This window comes from Podarcis cretensis (genome assembly GCF_951804945.1).
Source record: "Podarcis cretensis genome assembly, chromosome: 5".
NCBI lineage: Eukaryota > Metazoa > Chordata > Lepidosauria > Squamata > Lacertidae > Podarcis > Podarcis cretensis.
This window is the reverse complement of record NC_137174.1, coordinates 56,179,069-56,199,476: the sequence shown is the minus strand read 5'-3', so window position 1 is coordinate 56,199,476 and position 20,408 is coordinate 56,179,069. Positions and strand designations below refer to the sequence as shown.

At 40.8% G+C, this 20,408-nt stretch overlaps 1 protein-coding gene across 2 annotated transcripts in view; it reads right to left on the bottom strand.

Moving 5' to 3' along the window:
* Positions 1-20,408, bottom strand: part of COL17A1 (collagen type XVII alpha 1 chain) — a 59,673-nt gene that overhangs the window by 13,590 nt on the left and 25,675 nt on the right. For both annotated transcript variants that reach the window (XM_079976041.1, XM_079976040.1), the window contains 23 exons: positions 19,540-19,689; positions 18,178-18,372; positions 17,459-17,488; positions 16,717-16,734; positions 15,698-15,751; positions 15,215-15,319; positions 14,028-14,090; positions 13,420-13,455; positions 13,136-13,189; positions 12,518-12,553; positions 12,308-12,343; positions 11,793-11,855; positions 10,663-10,698; positions 10,203-10,274; positions 9,465-9,491; positions 8,270-8,305; positions 7,329-7,364; positions 7,138-7,218; positions 5,869-5,904; positions 4,027-4,110; positions 2,508-2,561; positions 1,539-1,580; positions 97-138 (listed from right to left, as the gene is read on the bottom strand). In XM_079976041.1, the coding sequence (XP_079832167.1) occupies positions 97-138; positions 1,539-1,580; positions 2,508-2,561; positions 4,027-4,110; positions 5,869-5,904; positions 7,138-7,218; positions 7,329-7,364; positions 8,270-8,305; positions 9,465-9,491; positions 10,203-10,274; positions 10,663-10,698; positions 11,793-11,855; positions 12,308-12,343; positions 12,518-12,553; positions 13,136-13,189; positions 13,420-13,455; positions 14,028-14,090; positions 15,215-15,319; positions 15,698-15,751; positions 16,717-16,734; positions 17,459-17,488; positions 18,178-18,372; positions 19,540-19,689 (1,386 nt within the window). The remainder of the gene's footprint in view (positions 1-96; positions 139-1,538; positions 1,581-2,507; positions 2,562-4,026; positions 4,111-5,868; positions 5,905-7,137; positions 7,219-7,328; positions 7,365-8,269; positions 8,306-9,464; positions 9,492-10,202; positions 10,275-10,662; positions 10,699-11,792; positions 11,856-12,307; positions 12,344-12,517; positions 12,554-13,135; positions 13,190-13,419; positions 13,456-14,027; positions 14,091-15,214; positions 15,320-15,697; positions 15,752-16,716; positions 16,735-17,458; positions 17,489-18,177; positions 18,373-19,539; positions 19,690-20,408) is intronic.

Here is a 20,408-nt window from a genome sequence, read left to right as displayed (position 1 = left end):
GTTTAGTGGTCAGGAAGAGGCTGTGGAAGAGGGCAGGTCAGACTCAGAGGCAGGAGAGGAAGGGGCCGATAAGAAAGAGAGTGCATTTAGACTCACCTGACACAGAGGCTCCTGGTAGACCTGGCTGACCTGGTTCACCTGTGAGAAAGATTGGAAACCACATAACCAGGTTATTACAGTGCATCAATAGCTCCTGGTTCCCATAAGGAAAATTTTAAAAAGAGTTATTCAATTATTGAGGGCTGAGTGAGCTGGCAATTAAGAAAGGCCCATTCGATCTCTGGTGCTTAGTGATGGGGAACACTCAGGGTCTCTTGCCCTCACACCAGCAGAATAGACTAAGACCAGAACCACTGCTGGTGGATATGCCATATTTTTTTTTATTATTATTTTTAATGTTCAGGTCTGCACCCACTTAGCTCCAGCAACTTTGCAGCATTAGCTGCTTCCGGACCATTCATTGGGTCAGGTTGCAGCAAAGGAAAAGTTGAGCCTTAGAGACCTGTTCTCTTCTGCTTTCCTGCTTTCATTCTACCTACATTCATAACCCTCTTAGCAAACTCAGTCTCCTATACAACTGCACCAGTCTGTAGAGTAAGGCTTCCACTCCCATCACCTCTAACCAGTGGCTATGGTGATTAGGGCTGAGTTGGCGCCGGAGTTCAACATCATCTAGAGCAAGAGTGAGGAACTTTTGTTATCCCAAGGGCCAGATTCTTATTGTTATGTACTGAGTTGAATAGGATCCAAATTGCAGCAGTCTGATTGGTCCTAGAACAATAGGATCCAAAATGCAGCAGTCTGATTGGTCCTAGAACAATAGGATTCAGAATGTAGCAGTCTGATTGGTCCTAGAACAATGCAGCAGTATGATTGGTTGGCAGGAACCACCCAATCATGCTGAGAACAATAGGATTCAGAATGTAGCAGTCTGATTGGTCCTAGAACAATGCAGCAGTATGATTGGTTGGCAGGAACCACCCAATCATGCTGCAGATAGAAGTGAATCCACAACCTGATTGGCTTACAGTAGAATTCCGGAATTAGCCAATCATGTGCTGCCCATTGTGTAAATAATGTATATAAAGCAGATACTTTGAGGGGACTTTCATTCATTCCTCCTCACCACTATGAGCTGAATAAAGAGCATGAAATCACTTTGCGACTTTGAGTATATCAGTAAATTGCCAGCCCTCTGAGGGACAGGTGGGTGGGACCTAAAACCAACTGGGTGAGGCCAAAGGACAGTGCTTTATCCTGAAGTAGCATATACCAAGGCTATCACATACTGAAGTCACATTTTAAGCCACAATTAATCACACACATGGTCTGAGACTTGTCAATTATTACAGAAGGAAGAGAGGGGGAAGTCTGGAAATCACACAGGCAGATCAGCTTGTGCTTTCACTGAACAAATTCTTCAGAAATGCTTTGGGGATTAAACCTGTGCATTAAAACTGCGTTTCACCAAAACAATAGAGCAGCTTTTAAAAATCCCTCAAAGGGAAGTTCTTAAATCGAACAAAAGCCCTTTTTACCTGGTATGCCACGAGGTCCTGGTGGGCCTTGAACAAAAGCGCCTGGGAAAAAAAGAGGGGAAAGTATTACACTGGACTCCCATTTCTTTTCATAATGCTTGGAGTTCTATCCTGCCTCTCTGTTCCCTCCATACCTACCGACTTCCAAAAATAGAGACAGTTTTAGGGCCTATTCACACAGTCACTGGACATGTGGCAGCCATGGATAAGGGACTCAAATAGAGTGTACCACCTACCAGCCCATGGCTGGCTAGGCATGTGCATGAAGCAATAGACTTTGACAGAGATATAAGGCTATCCACAGGCTAGAATGTAGCACATTGTGTAGGCATTTCCTGCTGCTATCTCATAACAAAGATGTTGCCTGATGAGGTCAGTTTTTTTCTATCTGACCTAATATTAAAGGACTGTTTATCAAACTTTCCAGGTTTTTAAATCTTTATATTCATTAAGGCACACTTTTGTTCATAGTTAACTCAGAAGTTATATCTTGCTAAGTCCATCTTGTACAGCAGTTTAACTACACAAAACATGACCTCTTTAAGTAGCTGCTAATTTCTTACAAAGGTTTTATTCTAGCAGAATACGAGGTATTGCAATGTTGATTTTTTTTTTTAACGGCAGCAGCTCAGTTCTTGTTTTTCTTGCCACCTGCTAAAATAAACATGATTTCAGGGCACTTTATAGAGTGTGTATGTTGTCTTTCTCTCTTTGTGTCTATGAAATGCTTCAGTTCACTTTATATCACGCTGATCAGAAAACTGCTGGTTTTCTGCCAAGACTATCAAGGGGACAGATTAGAAGCCATCGGGAATATTTATATTAAAAAGTACATATAAACTGCAAAGTGGTTATGTGTGAAATTCCCTTTTTAGTATAGGAAGACTTACAGCATGCTTATTTTTTCTACTTAGCTTCCTCACCACCATTTTTTCACTTATATGCTAGTACAGAATAGACAGTGTATACCTGGAGGTCCTGGCGGTCCAGGGGGTCCTGGCGGTCCTTGCATCTCTGGTACCACTAGACGAAAAAGGGAAACAGAAGTATTACACAACTGCTGCTACCGCAGCATATTTTAGAAACAGAAAGAGGCTGCTTTTCATAATAATAATAAATGATCTCACGGGTTAAAATATTAAAGGAAACCAGACAGCAGTTGTATTTGAAAGGATGGCTAAATCATCTCATGTGTCTATAAATCAAAATGAAAGAGGCTCCATTGACTAGAACGTACACTTTGGGTTCTGTCTAACTAAGGTGCATTCAGAGTAGACCTGCTGAAATCAATAGACTTAACTCACCTTGAGCTGCATTGGCCTTTCTTCCCAAAATGAAAGGTGGTATATGGTATATACATTTAGAAGAAGAAGAAGAAGAAGAAGAAGAAGAAGAAGAAGAAGAAGAAGAAGAAGAAGAAGTAATAATCCAAGTCCCTTGATTTCAAAGTGTCTACTCTGAGCATGACTTAGATTCAACCAACTGTCTTGAAAGTTGTTCATTTCCATACTGAAATCCACACCAACATTCACAAGTGACACAGCCAACACTAAAAAGTAATATCTTGTGACAATGCCCAAAGAAACATTCTATCCTGCTTGAAGTGTGAGGCATGGGGCAAAGATTAAGTGTAAAATAACTGTCTTTTTTTCTTTGTCTTTTAAGGAATAAAGTTGAGAATGAGGAAAGCTGAGAGGAAAGTGAAAATTTTGGCAGGGTAAATTGCAAGCAGAACAAAAAAACCCCAATGCAATAAATGAAAACTAGATGGGCTAAGTATCTGACTTGGTCTATATAGTAAAATGATATTTCAATTAACTCAGGACCCCCCTGTCTCTAAAACAAACCAGCGACTCTAAATGACCACTCGCCCTCTTATTTTATAGCAATAAGTAGGTTTGGGCTTAGTTTGACTTGGTTTTGAATAGGAGATAAAAGTTTATTGTTCCAAAGTAAAGATAATGGTCTGGTACATGTGTCACATTAAATTACAGTTAAAATAAACTTGGGGCTCATCCAAATTTATCTCATCTAGGCTATGCCTAGAATGCACAGGTCTAAGGGGTTTTCTGCTTGAGTGGTTTCCCCCTTGGCCTGCTTCTTTCCAAAAGAAAACCCACTCTTTGGCAATAGATTGGAACAAATGGCAATCCAAGGGAAACCTCAACGGCCATTTGCTCTGATTGAGTGCTAAAGAGAAGTTTTCCCAGGAAAAAGCAGTAAGACAAGAGGAAGTGTGGGTTAGCCCTTGGTTATACTGCTAAAACTGTGGGTACTTCACTCCTCTCCATTCCTGCTGCTGCCACCCTGCCAGAAAAGAAGCCATGGTCTGGTTTGTCATGTCATACAAACCTGGACTTATGGCTTGTTTGGGAGGGCAGAAACAAACCACAAGAACATTTGAAGGCATAAACAGTCTCTTAGAAAGTGCCAGTATTTTAAGAGTTGACTTCACAAACAGAAGCGTAGAAGAGACAATTTTCTCTACCTTGAGCAGCTGAAGCACCAACTCCCGAACGGACGGTTTCCACAACAGTGGCTTCACCTGGGTCACCTTTCTCACCACGAGGACCTGCATCAGAACATAAGAAATGACAGACTATTTAATTAAGCATAAATAAGCACACTGGTTGAAACTCAAGTTGTCAGGTTCTGGTTTCCACCTAATATGCATGTAGGCATTATGTTTTTTAGCTTAAACCTAATCTAGATAGGACCTGAACTGGTCCTCAGTTTATGTGTCTTGCGTGGCAATGATGATACTGCAGAGAGAGATAAGGCCAGAAAAACCTGGGGATTCCTTAATGTGGACAAATGTGGAAAGACTGAAATGAAGTTTCAATTGGTGTGGGAAACCCATGGTCCTCCAGATGCAATTGGACTACAAATCCCATCCTCCCTGGTCATGCTTTTTGGGGCTGATGGAAGTTGGAGATCCAACAATATCTGGAGGGCTGACTTTTCCCCAATGCTTACTTAAATGAACAGGTTTGCCAAAAGCATTATGGCTGCTTGATGTGCTATAGGTCTCCTGCATGGAAAATGATTCCTTGTAGGAAACAGCATAACACCCACCCACATATATTGGTCATGTATATGCACCAACATATACCCATTGTGTTATCATCACCTTGGCTTTAGTGCCTTGCATGTAGGAGACCTGTAATTTGTATTACATGACAAAGTCCTTAGATAATCAATTTTCCTCACCACACAAACTAAACCAAAAATTTTGGAGGTAGCACCAAAAGAGAGAGAGAGAGAGAGAGAGAGAGAGAGAGAGAGAGAGAGAAAGAAAGTAAGAGATTGCACAAGACTTGTTTTTGGATTGTACTACTTGAGCTAATGTTGCTCATCTTCCAGTCTACTATATGCAGAGGAAAGGATCCTCTGCAGTGGTACCTCGGGTTAAGTACTTAATTCGTTCCGGAGGCCCGTACTTAACCTGAAACTGTTCTTAACCTGAAGCACCACTTTAGCTAATGGGGCCTCCCGCTGCTGGAGCACGATTTCTGTTCTCATCCTGAAGCAAAGTTCTTAACCCGAGGTACTATTTCTGGGTTAGCGGAGTCTGTAACCTGAAGTGTATGTAACCTAAAACATATGTAACCTGAGGTACCACTGTACATGGCTTGTAGGTCACTGATACGCTGTGTCTGGAAATGTAACATTTGCCTTCTACACTGTATTTATTTTCATTCATCCACCCCTTTCTCTGAAACTTACAGCAAATATTAAAACAGTAAAGCCCAGCAAACAGAAAAGAATGGAGGGGCAAAAAAAGGTAACAAAAAAACCCAACCATCTCTTTTTCCAGAGAGTCAATAAAACAATCATCAGCTCAGCAGGCCAAGCGCCTGTCAGAAAATAAAGATCTTCACAAAATAGTGAAAAAACATCAGCAAGTAGGTGAAGCAGACCTCTCTGGGCCGGGTGTTTCAAAGCTTAGACATGGCCCTGGAGAAGGCTCTCCCCCACATCTCCACCAAGCGCACCACAGATGTCAGCAAGACAGAAATTAGCAGGAAAGCTTATGGAAGCTGGTTGTCAAGTACATCCCTGCCCAAAGGGTTTACAGTGTGAAAGAAGGAAACACAGCTTGATAGACAAGTAATAAGGATGGGAGGAAGTAGCAACATGTGTATGGGGGGGGGGACAAGGCTAGGCTGGTGCAGAAAGACTATGGAGAAAAGCAGAGTTTCAGGGAAAAGGTGCTTTGCAGAGTTTCAGGGAGGTGATCTTGCTTGGCAGGGAGTTGAACTCGATGACCCTTGTGGTCTCTTCCAACTCTGTGATTCTATGATTCTATGAGTTGCACTGAATGTATTACCTTGAGATCCAGGAAGTCCAGCTGGGCCAATAGGACCTTAGGGGGAAAGAGGGGGGAAGTTAGATCACCTTAGTGGATAAAGCAACCTTAGTGGATGAAGCTCCTCTTGAGAAATGGAGCAGAAACTTACAAATAATATAACTGCCTTAAAGGCTGAGTTAAAATTCCAACAGATTTTGATAGCCATTGGCATGGTACACAACTGTCAAGCTTTGAAACAAATGATTTCTCCCATTGTCCTATTCTCTTTGTACTTCCCACCAAAACACCCTTTACTTTTGGAATGCACTCTGTGAGCATTCTCTGTTTCATTGAGTAGAGAAAACAGAAGGTACTTAAATGAAAAGGTCCTGATAGGCAATTCCAGCTACAGCAGGTATGCTAGTTTGAGAAAGAAAGGAGTGTACTCTTCTCTAGAAAGGGATAGATTCCAGTTGGTAGATAAGTTTGGGGATCACTTCACACAAATGTGGATGCTATCGTGTGAAAATTGTTGTATTCCAATTCCATATGTTTTTTGAAGCTACAGCGCAAGAAATAGCACTAAACAGTGGCAAAACCATACATAACCAAGGCAAAAGGAAGGCTAATACATAATAGTATATGTATGTGTGTGTGTTTCCTCTACACGAGGTTCTCAAGCTATAAGCATCAGCCAGAAATCCAATCCCATCATCAGGTTTTCAACAGAACATTGGCCAGATAATGAGAGACAAGTAGGGAGCAAGTCTTTGCAGACAGCTGTAAAGGTCCATATTGAGAGCAATTACTGAAATGAAAGCAGAAAGATCTGTAAATTTCAGTTCTTTCTGTTTTTCATTTTTTTATTCAAAATTTGGTTCTCAGCATTTCTGCAGCAGTTTGAGAATTTTCTTTTAAAAAATCCTCATAATTCTTCAGCAGTTTAGTGCAGATTTCTCCTACTAAACAAATTTGCTGTTTTGACTAACATACACATTTTTGCAAGCAATTCATCCTCATATAACGTGTTTTATGTGTTAGGTATTTTCATGAATATATTGGTTGTTATGCAAACCTTTTTCAAATATATGCATTTTGTGAACATTAGTTGGTTGAAGAACTGCATCACAAAATTGAAAATTTCAAAGGATGGCTGTGTTTCGGTTCTCATATTGTTTGGGAAAGCGTGTATTTGAAAAATTCAGCTTTAAATGTGAGTCAAACAGATTTCTCCCTCATCCCTACAATATGGAGAAATTTTAGGAATAAAGCAAATAAAAAGGGCAAGGAATTAAAAAAGGTTCTCACCTGGAACACCTGGTGGGCCTTGAGGACCAACAGCCCCTGGTGGACCTGGAGGTCCTGGGACAGAAATAGTTGATGCACCATCTGAAACAGCAAAAAGTTCCATAAATCACTTTGTGAAGAAAGATTATGGCACCATGGCAGTATGACAATTATCAGGCATGGGACTTTTCCTGCTACAGCAGTGAACATACCTGAAGTAGTAACCCGGCCTGGTGCGCCTGGTTCACCTGAGGAAACAGGAAAGGAAAGGGAAAGATGTTACCAGGGCTTCAATGATAACAAGTTTATGACCCATGATATATCTGTGCCATTAAATACTTTGCCAAATGATGATTATTGTAGTAAGACTGGCAATTGCTGGTATAAGGGCACAAAAGTGGCTCTAATGGCAATTGCCCCAAATGATTGTCAGAATTAAGTGTATGCATCTGTTATCAGAAAAGATAGGGCTGCCTTATGTCCAAAATTTCCCAGACATAGCCAGGATTTGCCCTTCGGAAATAGCATCCTGGCGGAATTTCCGAAAATTGTTTAAAATGTCTGGGAAAACTTGGGTGCATTGTTGATGTTTGGCTCAACAACTTTTGTGTTTTTGTGTCCGGATTTTCACTTTTTGAAATATGGCAACCCTAGAAAAGGCCTGTGAGCAATCAGTCATACTCCATATTTCTCATCATACCTATCCAGTGCCAGAGGTTGTGAGACTTTTGTAGCTGACAGCAGAGAGTAGGGACAATTATTTGCTTCTACTCCTCACCTTTTCCTGGTTCATACATTCAAGCTGCATAGAGCTGTAATAGTATGATGAGAAAGGGCACGAGTCCCTCTGTTTGGACAGATAATAGAGGCCTCCACATTAACACCAGAACACCTAAGGTCCTGAACAGAATGATTTTCCACCTGCTTTTGTTTTGAGGAACAGGGAATCGCACAAACAGGAGCCTCTGCGTGATTAAGACAGGAGGTCACAGAGGGCGCAGTCCAGAGTGCAGGCTAACTGTGCAGCAGAGGGGTTCTTAGGCAATCAGAGGGACTAAATAGCCTGGCTATTGCAGTGTTGCCCTGGTCTGAATGTATGAACAAGGGCATTTTCTACTGAAAACATGCACATCCAATATTCATCTCTACTCACCTTTAGCTCCTGGTCGGCCTGGATTGCCTGTGAGTCCTGCAGAGAGTTAAAAATAAAAATTCAGTATACAAAATACCATACATCACAGTGTGTGTGTGAGAATGCTATAATACTGGACCATAAAGAATCGTGTATTCAAAGTTCCTTCATTGCAAGGCATATATCTCTCACAGATATTGTGAGAGATATTGCAAAAGGCAGCCTGCTTTTGTTACATTTTCATTTGTTTTCAAAGGACGCAGATTCTTTCATAAACATGCAAACACCTTTCTGGTCCATCAGTCCCCCAGTACTTGGAGTGCGATCTATATCCCCATTCTCAGATATTTTGAATGGATCATTTGGAATGCACCACTTGGTAGATGTAACCACAGGGCACCACAATTCAATAAGGATATTGTCAAGCTGTAACGTGTGTAGAAGAGGGTGACCAAGATGATAAAGGGTCTGAAAACCAAGCCTTATGAGGAACGGTTGAGGGGATTGGGTATGTTTAGGAGAATGAGAGGAGATATGATAGCCATCTTCAAATATTGAAAGGCCTGTCATATGGAGGCTGGAGCAAGCTTGTTTACTCCTGCTCTGCAGGCTAGGACCCAAACCATTTGGATCAAGTTACAAGAAAGAAGATTCTGACTAAACATCAGGAAGAACTTTCTAACAGGAAGAGCTGTTCCACAGTGGAACACAGTCCTACTATCTTTCCTTGGAGGTTTTTAAGCAGAGGTTGGATGACTATCTGTCACATATAAATCTAGTTGAGATTCCTGCATTGCAGTATGTTGGACTAGATGATCCTCAGGATCCCTTCCAACGCTACAATTCTATGAGATGCAGTTGCTTGCTTGCATATTAATGCCATTTATATACTGCTTTTAGGGCATAGCCCTCACAAGGCAATGTACAACTAAAGAAGATCCAATTAAGATAACATGTAACAGGTAACCTCTAATTATGTGGTAATCCCAGAATTACCAGGCTCACCACTTATCTAAATTTCCATAGCTAGGTATGACAGGAGACCAGTTCTCCATGTGGTTACATCTGCCACACTGTAAATGACAACTGTGCATTAAGCAGTTGTTGTTTCCCACTAAAATGAACCTTCATTATCTGCTGCACCAAATCCAATGTTTTTCAGTGTTTAGTTAGTAGGTACTTAATGCTGATCTCTTTCCATACACAATGTATTTACCTGGTGGTCCTTGAAGTCCTGTGAGACCTAGGAAAACAATAGCAAACATTTGAAGAGGTTCAGAATTTACAGCCATGGTCTTTAGTTTCAGCAAGTAAGAACCTGGCCTTTTCAGCTGATCCAACAGCATCCCAAATGGAAGCCACTGCTGCCTAGTCTTTTCAGTACATCTATGATCAGCCCTTGCCTTTTTTGCACCTACTTGCTTAACTCTTCCTTCATGTGTTTGTCATTTTTAGCCTCAGTACCTGCAATGTCCTCCCTTTTGGCCTCCTTTTTCATTTTGCTGATATAGAAGTTCTTTACACACACACACACACCCCCTCTTTTCTGCCACCATAATGGTACAGTTCCCTTTCCTGAGTCTCTATGCTGAATATGAACCAGCTTGCAAACAGTCTCCTCAGTGAATGATGACTTTGGGTAAAATGAATATACGAACGAATTAAGATTATCCTCCTATCCCAAAGTACCTCCAGGATTTTCACTTTCCCTCATGGGAACCAAGCTACTTGCCTTCCCCTTCTCAATCTTTCTTGCCTCCCTGCTCCTCTTCCTATGGGGAGCCTGATGTTCCTTCAAGGCTAAGGCTAAGTCCTGGTGTTCCACCTCTGCTCCTCAGTTTGAAGAGAACTTTTCAGTGGCAAAGGGCACTCTCCACATGAAAACAAGAACACCTGCCAGAGGCTGTTCATTTGCTTAACAACCAATTAATGTGTTTGGTTTGACTTTTATTACCTGGTTGCCCTGCATCTCCAGGAGGTCCTGGTGGGCCTCGTGGGCCTGGCAATCCCATAAGACCTTGCTCTCCTAGGAAATAATGAAGATGTTTGGAGAATTAGTAGTTTCATTTTATGCAACAGCAATGTTCACTGAAATTCAGACCTACTCAGACCAATGTAACTGTACTATTATTTCATTTGTTTACTTATTTTATTTCTGAATTGCTTGCTATGAAACATTAAGAAGTGATACACTGATAAAAACAAAACTATAACCAACCAAATGTGCAATGCTATATTCGAGATCTGCAAGCTAAGCGCCCTGGGATTTGGTAGAAGATCTTGCTATGCAAGATACACCACCGTCATAAAAAATTATGGTGGTAGAACATTGTAAATCCATGTCCAGACCCATTTGGTGTTATTTTTTTCACGTTTTTCTCTATCATTAAAAGAAAAAGAAAGCAATCATCTACCTCTGGAGCCTTGCCGTCCATCTGGTCCTGGTGGACCTATACAGACAAAAGAGTTGGTTAGTTATATACAGTATATCATAGAACCATATGTATTTGTTACTTAACACAAAGCCATACAGAGGAACATAGCTAATTGTTTAAAGTTCAAGTACATTTGGCTGAAGATATATTTGTATAATGTACATCATATACTAGTAGCTGCTTTCCTCGCAATGTTCAGGAATTCTATAAAATCCAAAAATCAGTGCCATTTTTAAAGTTTCAGCCTACCACCTTGATTCAAAATGGCATCCGATTATATCCAAACATAGAAGAAAACCTGCTCCTTGACCTCAGGAATGATCATGCAAAATTTCACTATAATATCTTAAGAAGTATTCAACTGCATAATGAAGAGATGCACAACTTTCAAAAATGCATAGTACATAAGTGAACAGGTATTGTGCTGGTGCACAGTGCTTAAAAGTGCCCATGGCACTCACCTCAAATTTCTGCTGCTGCTTCACTGTGAATAAACCAAGCCAGAACCCCGCAAGTGGTAGCCAGAGTTGGTTCCTGAATTACTACTTAGGATTTGTTTGAGGAAAACAAACCACAAACCTGATTCAGACTGCATGACAAACTAGACTCTGGCTTGTTTCAAACCAATGCAGCAGCAGCAGTATCAAGAGCAGGGGAGCAGCACCAAGATAACTTTTGAACAGCATACAACAGCACACTGCTCATTCAAATAAACCATGGTTTACTATGGCATGTGACCTGGGCCAATATAATCTTATCAATGATCAAGTGTACAGAAGACCGGAATACATTTTCATATCCATGCTAGCCTTCACTAAGTGACACAAAGAGATCATTCACACATGACTTAAAACATGCACATATGCTAGTCACACCTCTTGCATCCCCCAACAGCGAGGAACATAGAATCACGGAATTGTAGAGTTGGAAGGGACCCTACACTGAACTGCATTTTTAAAAAAATGCCTTTTGTCTTTTGAAGGCAGCTAAATTTCAGTCCCTCAGATTGACTTTTATTCTGAATCTTATGATCCAAGAGTCCTAGAGACAGTGGTCCTAGAGAAGTAGATTATCTTCCAGAAAGGTCAATATTATATATTTTCACTCACCTACTGATCCTTTAGCTCCTGCTTCACCTGGAGGCCCAGGTAGTCCTCGGGAACCTGGTTCACCTGCAAATCAAACAGGAATGGCTTAGAATGATGTGCAGAGTTCTGCTTTAATGGGTTGCTGCTGGTATAAGAACCAAAGAGGTGAACTATGTAACCGTCTTCAATATCAGATTAAAATACAACATGCAATTCTTGCAGGTGCTTCTCTTGAGATCACATCAGAGCAGCAAGACCTGGGTGAGAGTCAGTGGCCAAGTCTTAGTTCCTGTCATAAACTCCCAGTCTGAACTGCTTCATCGCTGATGCTCCCAGAAAAAACCTTCCTGATCTTTCAGGTTTTCTACCTTTTGAATGGAGGGAGCCCATGGTTCTCCTTAGAACTAGGGAAAAGCCCCTCACTTCCTGCCTGTTCTCAAGGATGACAACCTTCCAGGCACACCTCTTAGTTTTCATGGGCAAGCATGGATGTTCATGTGTTGTCCTTTCAAAATCCTTGATAATTTACTACATACCTGTAAGACCACGGGGTCCTTTTTCCCCTTGATCTCCTAAAAGGAAAACACAAAAGGGAAAGTTGATATTATGCAATTAATTCACACTGAAACTTCCCCATCAAAGCAAAAAAAAACATATTAATGACAAACATATAAGGAACACCCCAGTGACTGGGGAAATAGGAGTTTGATAGCTATTGAGGAATCACATATTATTATCCAGCATACCTTTGGTTCCAGGTACTCCCGTGGCTCCTCTTTCACCTAAAAACACACAAACACAATGGAATTGGGGCAAAAACATTGGAGAGTAAAATCATCCATCCATATTTGAATGAAAGGAACAGAGAAGGTAGGGCATTTGTTAAACTCCTAAGGGAGGATTCTACACACCCCAAATATCTTTAAATGCTCAATGTAATCTGGATTAGACTGCCTTGTTTTTATTCATTTTATGAAATCCACTCTGAGAGCTTTTTTGGGTAAAGAGAGGGGTAAATAAATAAATGATATCCAAAGGCCTTTTCCCAACACATGTCAATTCACTAGCAAATTAAAAAATACATGCAATTTTGAACATGGCACTCTCTCTTTCTCTTCTTTATTTTTCCATGAACGCATGCATGCACCCACTTTTTAAAACTGTTACCCTCACCATTTAAATTATTTATATTCTTCATTTTATTAGTTAATTTCAGTGAAGAGGTGCTCCCATGTCCTCCTTGGGATAGGGATTCAACTATCTGCTATAGGTACTCAATATATAGTGGCAGAAAAAAAACCATATATTATTTTCTCTCCTATAATTTGAAACAGATAAGTTGGGCTCTGGGCGCTGATTCATACCTTTACCACCTGGGAGACCAGCTTCACCTCTAAATCCTTGAAGCCCAGGAGGACCTAAAAAGAAAAGTAAAATCAATAAGGGTCAAGCACATAATATATGAAGTTTCTGAAAAGCAGAAAAATGAGTGGATGACATATTTTATTTGTAGCTCTCTCTTTTCTTTTTTTTCTTTTGTATAGTTTTACTACTTTTGAGCCAGGAGAAGCAATATACCAGATGCTGCCAGTTACAGTACCTGGGTTTACTATATTTTACAACTACATAATGAGAACACGATACTTACCAGGAGGACCATGGGGACCTGGTGAACCCATCATACCTAGAAAAGGAAACATTGCAACTGCTCAGGATTATGTGATTTAAAGATGAACAAACAATACATCTGCAATCTCATGCACGCAACTTTTTGTAGCACCAAGACAACATGGTTGGCATAAAAAATGCCGGCCTGTATTTCCCCCCATTTAATCTGGATTTACCATTTATAGGAAAAGAAACCAGTTGCCAACAGCATGTTTGCAATATCTGAACAACCTGTTTGCAATATTAGATGCATCTAGAAGTATCCTTAGCCTACACTACAGTCTAGGTTAAAAATAGATTTCTTTTAAAAACACATCAATGACCATACAGAGAATTTGTGTATGTAAATACAACAACAGAGGATAACTAAGAACTACTCCATTGTATTCTAAAATATACATGCAGTTTATTCTGTATAGCCTCAAATATTTCCTTCGTCACAATAAAGCTAAGGGGTAAAAAAGCGAAGTACTATTAATGCGTTCAGCCTCACTGTTGCAACTCATGTTTCCTTCATAGATAACTGTTGAGCTTTTTTATTTGTGTGTTTTTTGTTTGTTGTTTTTCCTTGCTAGGGACTAAATTTACCTTTGAGACCAACAGAACCTGGGGCACCGGGGGGACCTTGAGGTCCTGGTTCACCAGGAGTACCTGCAGAGTAAAATGTGAGAGATATCCATTAAGTAACCTACTGAAACCTAATTCTTTCTGTCATGTTTCTCCTTGGTTTCATGGCCCTGAACCATGAAGACCAACTACACAGCACTGATGTTTGTTATTATGTTCAGCCTTAGCAGGAAGATGCTTCTCTTCCTGACCCTGTTGATGCCAATGTGGTTGGTGGGGTTGGTTACATAGTCTATGAGATAGGCAGATGACCCCATTCAGAATATAAGGTTACAGTTAGGTAGCGTTTGGGGGACAGCAGCTGAGTAGTATTTTCCAAGCCTCTCTTTCGTCACCTCACCCCTCAACACCATAAGCAGAGAGACACATTCAGGAGGAACTAGAGTTCTATGGACACAGATAAGGTATTGTTTTCCCTGCCACAAAACAAACTCCCATTGTAGTTTCATTGTATCCCATTATTCATATGAATGACTAAGGGCTGATAGTCCCATTTACTTGGCATCTGAGGGGCATGCAGTTGGGATCCCCAGCCCTGTTTGTATCGCTGATTAATGAGTAATTAAAGTACAACAATTACTGGGAAACAAACTCATCTCTCAGCCCAACCTTTCTTACATTTATGTCATTTGGAAAAATACCAGACTGTTACTGCCTTTTCCATAACAGTATTGCTGCCATTTTATGCAACTGTTGAAACTATCCAAGCATAGCTTATGTCACAGTTATTGTCATACCCATGCACAATATTAAGGCAGTGTTTTTCAAACTATGGGGTTCCTAGGAATTTTATCTGGGTAAGTTCCCCTGAAAGGCAACTTGACCATTACTACTGAACTTCCCCAGCAATATATAGTAGACACAGGGGTGTCAAGTGTGTTTTGGGGTTGGTGTGGGGCAACAGAGCTCCAAAAGTCCTAGTCATTGTCAAATATCACATCCTTTATAATGCACAGGATTTCCTGTCAGACATTCTTTGGTAGACAAGCTGAAGTAGCAAGTGTAGCTTGAAAGTAGAAGTTTGAAAGCCACTGTCATAAGAAAAAACATCTATTAAGAGGGCCTCCCTTCCCACAATAATTTTGTAATATTCATAGAAGTGATCAACAATGGTAGGTGGGAAAGCAAGACACAAAAGTATTGTTCACCTCTGTCACCTTTCTGTCCAAATCCAGGTGCACCAGGCTCTCCACGAGGTCCAGGAGGTCCCTCTCGCCCTCTTTGTCCCATGGGACCCTCCATGCCGGTTTCACCTGAGGAGAACCAGTACCTTAGAATCCAGGTCCCAACATATGCCACATTCTACTCAGTTGAGCTAAAAAATTCCCCTGTGTCAGTAGCAGCTGCCTGCTGCCCCATGTGCTGAGCCATTTCTCTGCGGCTTCTCAGGAAAATATCAGGAACTGCTGGATGCTACCTAATAAGGCAAGCGGTGTCACTGACTTCTCGGGAAAGAACCTTCCAGACTGACTTGGCCATTGGCTCCTCCTGGGCTGGATGTATAAGAGGGCTTCCTGTCACAGTTGAAGCTTTGCTTGAGCAACAAGGTCTACCTGAGATCTAGCGTTTCTGGCCCTGCATTCTGGCTTGCTCTCTGACTCAAATTGCTCATTATTCTTTGATCTGCTTACCCATGCTGCCTTTCTGTCCTTTTGGCCCTTCACGCCCAGGGATGCCAGGAATACCTGTTAAAACGACATTATTTTTCTTTTTAGAAAACGAAACAAATGATATTAAAAAGAGCTATGCACTGCTACTTTGTGACATGCAAGGAAATGTAGAGAAGCTGAAATGAAATCAGCATTAATATCTGAATTCAAGTTTTGATTGTTGCTTCAAATTTAACATTTTCAATGAACTGTGGCAATAACCAGAAGAGTTGGTCTGAAACAGCATCAGTTTAAGGGCAAGTTTAAAAAAATAAGAATGTGGGGATCAAACACTGAGTTCTACTATGGCAAACCACTCCCAGATTTGATTTAAAATGAAGTCTAGTATCATATATTAAATTTTCAGTATTTGAGTTCTACAGTTCTGCCTACTCCCCTGCAGAGACCAATCTGTCCTTAGTGAAGGAATCTGTCAGTAATTGCTCTTTTTTTCCATCTCATCTTCCAATGAGTATCATCTAATACAAAGGCAATCTAAGTGCCTTACTGCAAATTGCTGCAAGTCAACTTTAAGGTACCTCTCATTGTGCTTGTGATGTTCAGACTTGACAAAACAGATCAAGTTGCAGCAATTGATCACAGTGGGAAGCAGAGAAAATGAACAAGGCGTTCTGTGGTAACAGCTGCTATTCTCCTCCCCACTAATTTTAAGCACCCTACCTGCAAAATCCAAATTTCTCTTCTCTTTTTCAGTGCACTTATATATAACTAGCACTCCAATAATATAAGAATTTCTGAACTCTTTACATCTCAGATAGTACCACAATTGTTAGGCAGGTGTGCCCAATTCCTTAACAACAATTGTTGCTTAATATCAGACGCTAAACAATTCAGCATTTAGACTATTGATTCCCGCCCCCATTTCACATAATGATGGCATAATTAGAGCACCTGTACAGGTTTACACATGCTCACACACAAAGAACAGTTACTCCAAATAAGTTGTCATAGCACATAGGAACTGAGAATCGTAAACTCACCTGGGGTGCCCATATCGCCTAAGACAGAACAAAAGGGACAGAAATGCATCAGTTGTCAGATCAAAATAAGGCTTTGCTCATTTTATCAACATCTCTCTAATTACTGTCACACATGGGGGTAGTTCTGGGAGATCATAAAAGGCAGTGTCAAAGCCATCTCTAGGTCAATCAGCTCTTCAGCTCAGCTGAACCAGTTTACTCCTTACACCTTTCTCTGTATTTCTTTGGAATATTTTTTTGCTGTGAATTATCTAAATTTTAAACAAATTGGCTTGTGTCTAATGCTGCCATTCATCTCATGCTGCAGACTTCCCCTAGCGCAACAAAACTTTCCCATTCTCCCCTCTCCCCTGCAGCCCCTTAAAAATGAGCACCCTCAAAATCTGCTCAAGGTTGGGGGATTCTCTGGAGTAGATTTTGTGAGGAGCACAGGGAGAGGAAGGGAAGGGGACGCTCCATTGCACAAGTAGAACATTGCTTATGTAGTGTTGTATGCAATCCATTTAAACCAGTTTGAAACTGGCTTGAAAGTGGTTTATCTATCATGGCTTCCCCTGGAGAATCACAAGAAAGGTAGCACTTCAACTTTCTCATAGAACCCCATTCTGGGTTGAGAATCATAATTATCGGGGGAGGCGAAACCCATCCTAAACACTTGTTAATTTCTATGACACGCATTACTGAAACTAAGAGAGATCCCTAATACAGTATATATCAAAACAGAGATGCAGCACACGGGTACCTTTCTGTCCTGGTTCTCCTTGAAAATAACCTGCAAAGGAAACAAAATGCTAGTCATATTTCTGTTGTGCAAATGACCCAAAACTACTTCTGGCTTAATATCATGACAGAAAGGCAGTGCAATTAAGTGGAATGTATGTGCAGTTAGGAAACCAGATGCATTTTGTCCTGGAACCCTTTCAGTTGGCTATGGATCTTCTTTAGACTACTTGCCCATTATCACAAAATTAGGCTGCATAGTGTCATCCAGTTTGAAATCTCTTAGAAGGTTTAAAGCCAGGGAGTAAACATGGCATCCTGGAGCCAATGGAAGCCTAATTTGCTCCTAATTTTCCCAGTATCATGTCGCTTGATACAGCAGCTTTCTCAAATATAAGGATCCTCAGTACTGGAGGAAAGGAATGAATGCTCCACCCTCTGGACATCTGGGTATGGCATTATTTCAGATAACCTCTGGAATTGCACTCCATTCATTAAAACTTAGACCAGAAAAAAGTGTTAGTCTTTAATTTTAGTTTAGTTTAGTCTTTTGCTTTATACAAATATACAGATTGGTTTGGACTGACCTCAAAGTCCACATAATTCAATTATGCTCCATTCTCTCCCTCCAGTTTAATTGTGTTATAGGAAATTTAGGAGTGTAGCTAAAGAACACTACACATTTTCTGGCAAATACGTTGCTTCTTTTCGTATCTTTGTGGAATTTTGTGGGCTCCTCACCTTTGCTTCGCTCCACATCCAGCCTCTTCTTCATTAAAAACCACAACTGATCGTCATTAATATCACCCTGTACTGCTTTATATCTCTCAGAATGCACAGCATGTACATTTTCAACTGTGTTGGGTTGAACCTGCCAGCGGCTGGCTTGGGATTCAAGGATATCCACCCGGGATCTCAGCTTCTTCACTTCTTCCGCTGAAAGAGGTTAAAACAAAGAATCAGATGATCATTGGTTTTACTATTTGCACGTGTGAATACAACTTTAGTCCCCACTCCGTGCCTCCATTCTGCTTTTCCAGAACTGAGATGAAACTTAGGGGTCCTCCAGACTGCTGTTTTATCGCAGGTGTATTCTTCAACAAGTTCTTGATTCAGAAATGGTACATTACTGGTGGATTTATTCTGCTTTTACTTGCACTGTGAAGTGTCCCCAATGCTACTATATTAGCACTATCCAGAGGAACTATAGAACAACAAAAACTGACCAAAAAAACCCAAACAAAACCCAGACCATTTGTGATAGAAAAAGTTATAGGGTTTCACCAGGAAGTTTGGGATATGCACTAACTGTAAGTGAAGCAATGTGACTGCCCCCACATTTTTGCAGACACAAACAGTATTGAAAGTGAGGTTTTGTGTGACTGCCCCAATACCATAATAATCACAAATAGTTATGAATGTGGGGAACTTACTGAATATAAAATGCCTGGGGTGGGGAGAGTGCAACAGAAAACCTTCTTGAATTGTGGGAAATTTAACAATTCTGATAGAGAGCTTCTTCCAAAGGAGTGAACAGTAGATTCTCAGAGGATGTATGTGTGATATATATATATATATATCAGCAGGTAGAGCATGAGTCTCTTAATCTCAGGGATGTGGGTTCAAGCCCCATGTTAGTTATACATACCCAGAGCATTTTACCTAGGAAATTCTATATCATCATATGACTGGCCAATCAACTCAGATTGGTCAGTTCTCTAACCGAAGTGAAAATATGTAATTAAGTTGAATTGTTCCTTTTCAGTGAAGGCATCCTTCCTGCATTGCTCATGGGGAGGAAAACAGAATGGTACTTGGGCTTCCCAGGTTCTTCACAGAGAACTTTGCCTAGATCCCTTCAACCCAGTCCTAAATAATTTAAGACCATGCTCTCATCATAATCAATGGCTTAACTTTCCTCCCCATGTTTGTTTTGATTGCTCAGTAGTAATTGGTACAGACTTCTTGCAGACTTCCCATAGGCACCTGGTTGGCCACTGTGACTACAGGATGCTGGATTAGATTGCCTTTAGCCTGATCCTGTTGGTCTCCCCTTCCTTAGCTGCAACCCATCACTTCTTCTGTTCACTTGTAATAACTTACCCAGAGCAATAAGCCCAAAGAGTAGACCAAGGAGAAGCAGCCAGGCTAGCAGCAAGCCTAAGAGCCACTTCCACCAGCTGCAACAGGAGGCACAGGGGCACCAGGCTGGAGCAGCTCCTGCTCCACCACATCCATCATCACCTCGGATTTCTATAGTGAGAAGAGACATAACAGTAAAAGCAGGTTAGACAAGAGAGTGTGAGTCCACAAAGGTGTAGGCTGGAAAATGTTCCAAGGTGTCCCACACAAATGTTTGTCAAGATTCTTTTACTTACTGCCTTCCATTTAATGATTATTAACCAAATTAACCAAATTTAATGATTATTAACCAAATTTATAAATTGGCCTTCATCACATAGGAATTGCATAGCACTTTCCAACACACACACACACACACACACACACATATATTCTTTAAAGTTCTCTCCATAAAGGCTTCATTTGGGAATCATGATAAACCATGGTTGATATAATGACTGGGATGAGCCGAGCCCCCTCCCTTTCTCCCCTAGTACAGCTTTAATTAATCACATTTAGCTACCTCCTAAACTTAACTATGGGTTTCTGAAACAAGACAGCTTCAAAACTGCAGTAGTGTGAAGATGGCTTCTTTCAAACAAGCCATAGTTAGGATTAACCATCGTTTGTGGGGCTTGAACAATGTGTCACACTGTGGTTGTTTTTAAAATATGGAAGCAAATGCTTCCAAACTTCTCCTTGTAACTATGAAAGGGAAAGGGCACACCAAGTAGTGTGAGGCTACTGCTCATTCCCACCATGGATCAGTTATGGTTCATCATGATGTCTGAACACAGCCATTATATTTATCTTTCTTTAAATGTAACATCCCAAACTTGGTGAGGGTTTGT